Source organism: Panthera uncia, chromosome A2 (assembly GCF_023721935.1).
Source record: "Panthera uncia isolate 11264 chromosome A2, Puncia_PCG_1.0, whole genome shotgun sequence".
Lineage (NCBI taxonomy): Eukaryota > Metazoa > Chordata > Mammalia > Carnivora > Felidae > Panthera > Panthera uncia.
The window spans coordinates 4,748,071-4,755,249 of NC_064816.1; the positions used below are offsets into that span (position 1 = coordinate 4,748,071).

General features: G+C 41.0%; 1 protein-coding gene across 1 annotated transcript in view; it reads left to right on the plus strand.

Annotated features, from left to right (window-relative positions):
- LOC125928715 (putative adhesion G protein-coupled receptor E4P) overlaps positions 1–7,179 on the plus strand; it is a 69,605-nt gene that overhangs the window by 26,868 nt on the left and 35,558 nt on the right. The window contains exons 11-15 of the mRNA XM_049639394.1: positions 326–561; positions 2,501–2,567; positions 3,381–3,472; positions 4,649–4,829; positions 6,791–6,886. Of these exons, the coding sequence (XP_049495351.1) occupies positions 326–561; positions 2,501–2,567; positions 3,381–3,472; positions 4,649–4,829; positions 6,791–6,886 (672 nt within the window). The remainder of the gene's footprint in view (positions 1–325; positions 562–2,500; positions 2,568–3,380; positions 3,473–4,648; positions 4,830–6,790; positions 6,887–7,179) is intronic.

The window sequence follows — 7,179 nt, forward strand, 5'->3', positions numbered from 1 at the left end:
AAATGTCATAGGTGTTAGGATTGAAAATGCAGGGGGCATCTGGGTGGCTCAGTCGGTTAAGCCTCTGACTTCGACTCAGGTCACAATCTCGCAGTTCATGGGTTTGAGCCCATGTTGGGCTCTGTGCTGACAGCTCAGAGCCTGAAGCCTGTTTCAGATTCTGTGTCTCCCTCTCTCTGCCCCTCTCCCACTCATGCTCTGTCTTTCTCTCGAAAGCAAATAAACATTAAATAAAAAGAAAATGCAGGTCAACATCCAGGAAATGTCAACTGCTGAGGATCAGATCAGGTGGAGACAACACTCCTAACTCTTGTCTCCCCTGCAGGTGCTGTGCTCCATCATCGCTGGTGTGCTGCACTACCTCTACCTGGCCTCCTTCACCTGGATGCTCCTTGAAGGGCTACATCTTTTCCTAACTGTCAGAAACCTCAAGGTGGCCAATTACACCAGTGCAAGCAAATTCAAGAAGAGGTTCATGTACCCTTTTGGCTATGGGGTTCCAGCTCTGATTGTGGCTGTGTCTGCAATAGTAGGACCCCAAAATTATGGAACATATGATCGGTAAGAATGATGTGTGCCTTTAGGGTAGAAGTTGTGCCCATGGCTGATGCAAGATCTGAAATCAAAAAATATTTCAGCACATTTGCTGTTGTGAGCTATACATCAAACCAATCCTTTTTTTTTTTTTTTTTTGAGCCAGAATTCTATTTTCTCTTCAAAATTCCTAGAGGAATGGTTCTCAGCATCTTTGGGGTTGGATCCTCTTAAGAACTTTGGTAAAACCTAGAGCCTATTTCCCCAAATAGGGAAATGTACCTTTCAGACAAATGTACTTACACATAAAATTTTGAATTCAGTTTAGGAAATTAGGGAGAAAGAAAAGCACATTTGGGAAACTCAGGAACATAAAAGCCCCCCTGTGGCCTCTATGTTCTGTAGGATTCTGAAAGAGTAGGTTGAATAGGTTGAGGTTAATCCCCCAAATGTAAAGAGTAACAACAATAGCAATAAATCTAGAGGTCCTGTTCTGTATCAGAGATAATGCAGTATTTTCTTATTCTCCCCATGACCCTGTGGAATCAGCACTGTTCATTACTTCATACACAGGACACCTGGTACTTAGTCCATCTAAGAAACTTTCTCAAGGTCACAGCTAAAAAGAGAGTAAGTTCAGAATTCCCAAGGCAGCATTTTTAGCCTGACTAAAGAAGTTTAGAAAGCTCCATAAAGTTAGTTGAAGAAGCTAGTATATTGGCAATGGGGCTTAGGTTAGGAAGTAGGTATGCATGTACTAAGGTATCATGTACGAAGGTGTCCCTCTTGAAAAAAAGAAGCCCCATCTCCAGCTTGAACCATACATCCTGCCAGAATGATTCTGGAGATACAGTGGCAGGGTAGATCAGGGGTTGGTAAACTTTATAAAAGGCCAAATTGTACCTGTTTTTGTCTCTACGGGTCGTATGGTCTTTGTGGCAATTACCCAGTGTTGTCCTTGTAGTGAGAGAGAAGCCAAGTCATAGACCATATGTTAATAGATGAGTGTGGCTGTGTTTCAATAAAACTTCATCTATAAAAACATGGGGTGACTGGATTTGCCCTGTGGGCTATTGTTTACAACCCTTAGAATAGAACTTAAGCGTGGGAGCTTTTCTGCCCACTCAGTGTTGGCAATTGCTTGTTAAATTGACCAGTTTTATGCTGTGAGGTCTCTGTTTAGAATAAATTATGCTAACTTTGCCAACATAAGCCATGACATAATAAAAGGTATTTGGGCAGCTGAGTATTTGGTATATGGAACATATTTAATTTGTGTTGGTAGTTTTTCTTGCTGTAGCTGTTAATATTTTTACTCTCTTTCTTATAGCAATCATTATTAGGGTACTGTTTATTGAGCCTTACCTCTGCCAGGAACTGTACTCAAATTTATATACACATTATCTCATTTTAATGTTTCCTACAAGATCTATATTAGGAAAACTGCAAAATCCTGATGAAAGAAATAAAAGAAGTTTCAAATAAACGGAGAGATAATCCATGTTCATGGATAGGAAAACTCAATATTGTCAAGAAGTCAGTCTGTCAGTTTCCAACTTGATCTGTAGATTAAATGCATTCTCAACCACATTCTCAGAAAATTATTTTGTAGATATTGATAAAATTATTCTAATGTTTGTACAGAGAAGAAAAAGACCCTAAATAGCTAACACAATATTGAAGGAGAACAAAGTCATAGGAGTGACCCTACCTGACTTCAAGACTTTGCATATAACCACAGTAATTATTTAATCTTTTAACCCTTCTGTTTGCCCCCACTCTACACTTGGGGAAACTGAGGCTTAGAGCGCACGGCTTATGTCAGATGAGGACCATGTCTGATTCCATCTAAAGTCCAGGCTCTGAATTAAATGATTCCTGGCACTGGTTGGATCTTGCTATAGGAGTCTGCATTCAAGACCTTTGCCTTCTGAGAAATAGCTAATGCACACCTTTCTCTCAACAGCTGCTGGCTCAAGCATGATAAAGCGTTCATCTGGAGTTTTATGGGACCAGTGGCAGTCATTATCTTGGTGGGTGACTAGTGATAGTTATTGATGTGCCTGCCCTGGGTTTGCCAAGCATAGTGTGTTTCTTTCTGTTAAAGCAGAAGTGAGGTGAAGATAAGGAAAATATAGTCTAATGTGATTTACCCCTCTTCCTGAAAACACTGTCTTCATATCTCTTTCCCAGGCTCCCTCCTGGTTCACTTGTTACTCTGATGTAATATAACCCTCTGCTGGAGATTCTTCTAAAAATCCCACATTTGTTCATTCAACAACTATTTAGTGGGGCATCTGTGTGTTTCAGTCGGTTAAACATCCAACTTTGCTCAGGTCATGATCTCGTAGTTTGTGAGTTTGAGCCCCACATCAGGCTCTGTGCTGACAGCTCAGAGCCTGGAACCTGATTCAGATTCTGTTTCTCTCTCTCTCTGGCCTTCCCCCACTCGCACTCTCTTTCCCTCTCTTTAAAAAAAATAAGTAAACATTTTAAAAAATTTTTAACAAATATTCAGCAAATATCTACTCTTCATAGAGTGATATGTTTTCCTGTTTGTCAGCAGCTTCCTGATCACATCATTGTCCTGGTATAGCTATCAAGAGTACTCTTTCACTTTCTAGGTGTCTTGGTTTGAATGATAAATTATATAGTCACCCTAATCAAGCACCAAGTGCCACAAGTTCATATATACACAATGTGCTGTATAAAAGACCAGACCATAGCATAGCATCCAACGAGGCCTGTATCTTTTGGGGAAAGATTCTTAGGTCCAACTCAAACTAGGTTGCATGACCTGGACTCCAGAGAAAATTCCAAGTCAACTTTTAGTTCTGTGTCCACAGATAAACTTGGTGTTCTACTTTCAAATCCTGTGGATTTTGAGAAATAAACTTTCCTCCCTCAACAAAGAAGTTTCTACCATTCAGGATACCAGGTAAGAAGGCCCTAGAATCCGTGGTATCCACAGATTTTTTCCTACAGGACTACTTTTCTTTCTGACTGGGAATGAAAAACCCATATAAAAATCTAATATAAAATATCCTGGTACTGGATAAAGGGTAAGTGGGGTACAATTTCTAGAAGTAAAAACTATAATTTTCAGGTAGCTTAATGTACTCCTTGATCTCTTTCCTCAACAAATATTCATTGGGTGCTCCTGTGTGTAGCATACTGTTCATATGAAATTCATGCCAAGAGTATCAATATTATCATCTCTCCCCAACCTCGTGAGTCCACCCACTTCTGGGGGCTCCATTATCCTTGGGTGTAGACACTCAGTTCTTACTGGCACTGATCTAAATAAGTGGAAATAATAAGAACAACTAATATTAACTAGGAACTTGATAGACGATGGGAATTTACCAATATTGTTTCACTGAATGCCTATAACTCCAATCTATGAGGTGGGCATGACTACTATTCCCCATTGATATGAGGAGCAGGTACTCATGTTACCCAAAAGTGGGCAAGAGTCAGGTGCATTGGTGAGTCAGATGAACAAAACTTAAGGAGCATCTTTCCAACTTCAGACCCTGGCTTTGATCTCCTCTACTTATCATACAAACCAACATCTCCTAGCTTTGGTGTTTTCTGCCCTAGCGGGTCAGAGTGTCCCCCTTCTTGGTGTTTCCTCATCCTTCTACACATGTGTGGATGAGTGTAGGCTCACACACCATGTGCATGCACACACACACACACACACACACACACACACTCACACACATCAGCTGTCCCAGACAGTTGCCATCAACAACCCTTCTATTTGATAAAACACAATTTTCTTGAAGAAGCCCAACAGCATGCTATGATCTGAAGTCATGATATCATCATCAGTACACATTTTCAGTACAACTTTCTAGAAGGCACTTTCCACACATCTTCCAATAGGTTCAGATAAATCATTTCCAAGAATAGGAGAAAGCATTATTCTCAGAAGCAGTGATTGAAAGCATGGGTTCTGCCTCATCTTCAAGTAGTATGACTTTGCATGAGTCACTTAAGCACATGAGGTGATGCTAAGTTTAAATCAGGTAATGTGTGCAAAGCATTTAGCACAGTTCCCAACATATAATGATCAGTGATAGTTATTATTACTCCTGTTCCTTCCCAGAGTCATGACATTTAAAGCCATTGCTCAGCTATTTATACTGGGCTGTTCTTGGGGCCTTGGCTATTTTATGGTTGAAGAGTTCGGGAAGGTGATCGGATCAGTCATTGCCTACACATTCACCATCATCAATGTCCTGCAGGGGGTTTTGCTCTTTGTGGTACACTGTCTCCTTAATCACCAGGTAAGGCTAATTGTTTTATTTATCACCAGCTGAGTCCCACCATCTTATTGAATGGCTATTCACATTCTCACCCTTTTCTGATCTTTTATATTTGTATCTTGTGGTTGCCTTGATTCTGGGAAAAAGGTTTAGGTGCTGCTTGGGTATGCTGTGTGTTCTGGGTGCATCTGACTAAATTTCACATTCCAATCTCTATCTTAAGAGTGTGCTTTTGTCAGCTGGAGATGACAGAACAAAATATCATAGATCATGTGGCTTGGACAACAGAAATATCTCTTATAATTCTGGAGGCTGGAAATCTGAGGTCAGGGTGACTGTGCAGTTGGGTTCTGGTGAGAATGCTCTTTTTTTTTTTTTTTTTCAGAAGTCCACCTTTTTGCTGTGTCCTTCCATAGGAGAGACAAGGAGAGAGAGCTTTTGTTTCTTCTTAACAGGACACTAATCCTATTGGATCAGGGCTCTACCATTAGGACTTCATTTATTCTTAGTCACTCCTATAAAGGTCATATCTTCAAATACAATCATCCTGGGAGGTTAAGCCTTTAACATATGAATTTTGAGGAGACACAACTTAGTCCATAGCAGAGAATTTATCAGTCAGGTTAAGGGAGATTATGCTGCGGTAACAAATAGCCACCACCCCCTAATTTCAGTGGGTGACAACAATAAAGTTTATTTCTTGCTCATGCTACATAACTGTGTCTTGATCTACATTGTCTTCACTGTGGGATACAGGCTGAAGGGGCAGCCCTTATCTGGAATATTGGTATTCTTGTGGCAAAGGGAAAGGAGATCCTGGCCAACTGTACCTGAATTAGTTCTCTTTCATTGGCTGGAGCTAGTCATGTGGCCATACCTGAGTTCACCAGAAAGAGGACACATAATCCTCTTACAGTGTAGTGCACTTTAGGGAGGGGCACTGGAAAATTTGGCATAATATGCCAAAAACAGAGAGACTTCAGCTCTAGTGTTAGGTTTTACACTGAGTAGGCTGCTGTGTGGGCAGCTTTCTTACCCTCTCTGAGCCTCAATCTTCTCATCTGTGTATATGGCAATACGTGCCTCACAGGGTTGAGAATTAAATGAGATCATGCAATATGAATCTCCTCACGCAGTTCTTGTGAGGGTCATTATTATAATTTTACTCCTCATAGAATATTGGAAACAATTTTCCTGACTTCCCCACACTCCCTTTGCTATTGAGTGGAACTACCATCAATTAAGATGCTTGTGGCAAAAAGACCATCGTAACACTTTATTAATTTCTCTGTCGTCTTCTAGTGCCTTCTCAATGCTTGGTACTCCTCACACCCAAAAATGAAGTACAACTTAAGTGTCTTGGTAAAATAATGTTGAGTATTAAGTATTTAAATATCTTTTTCAGACATGTTAAGCAGGTTACATGAAGGGAATCCGTGTAATCACAGGGGGTGTTTGTACGTAGTGGTTAGTTTGGCGCCCTGCGTAAGAATCATGAGGTGGTGAATTCTGTCTGTATGACCTTGGGCAAGTCCATGTACTTCCACAAGCTTCAGATTCTTTACCTTCAATTGCTGATAAGGGAAGAGCCTTTCTCCTTTGGTTTATGGAAGATTACATTGCATATGGTGCAAAGTGTATTGAACATAGCTTCATTCTTATAATCGCCACCAGCAGCATCACCATCATCACCTTCACCATCCTCCTCCTCCTTGTTCTCAGCATCATCATAACCACCACTTTGATGAACCACTGGGTTCAAAGTCTCACCTCTCTGTAGAGACTTTGTAGTGCCCAACATCTAGTAAATGCCTTTTCCACAATGAGAAAGTTGAATTTCAGAATGAATTAACAAGAGGACTATACAGAAAAGTAATGAAAAGGCAGTCATAGGGCTTGGCATCTATATCTTTGGCCTCCTATTTGGGGTCCTTTCTCTCTAACCAAGCTCTGGACATGACACAAACCTCTGTATTCCTCAGGTGCGAATGGAATACAAGAAGTGGTTTAGTGGGATCTGGAAAGCGACTGAGACTGAAAGCTTTGACGTATCTCGCTCTATGATCCAAACCAAAATGGTAAGTAAGACCAGCTTCTCTGCAGTGATGTGTACTTGCTAAACCCAACGTCTCCTACAACCAAGAGCTTCCTGGTCCTTGATCTAAAAGAAAAGAGAAATTTCATTAGCTTCCTGCATTATGCTGCTGGTTTCTGGTTTTTGAGACCAAAACCAGTGGAGTTCTGCTTGCTTGCTTTCTCTCTCTCCCTTTCTCCCTCCTTCCCTCCCTCCCTTCCTTCTCCCCTCCCTCCCTTTCTTTCTTCCTTCATCCCTCCTTCCCTCCTTCCTCCTTCCTTCCCTATCCTCTATCCC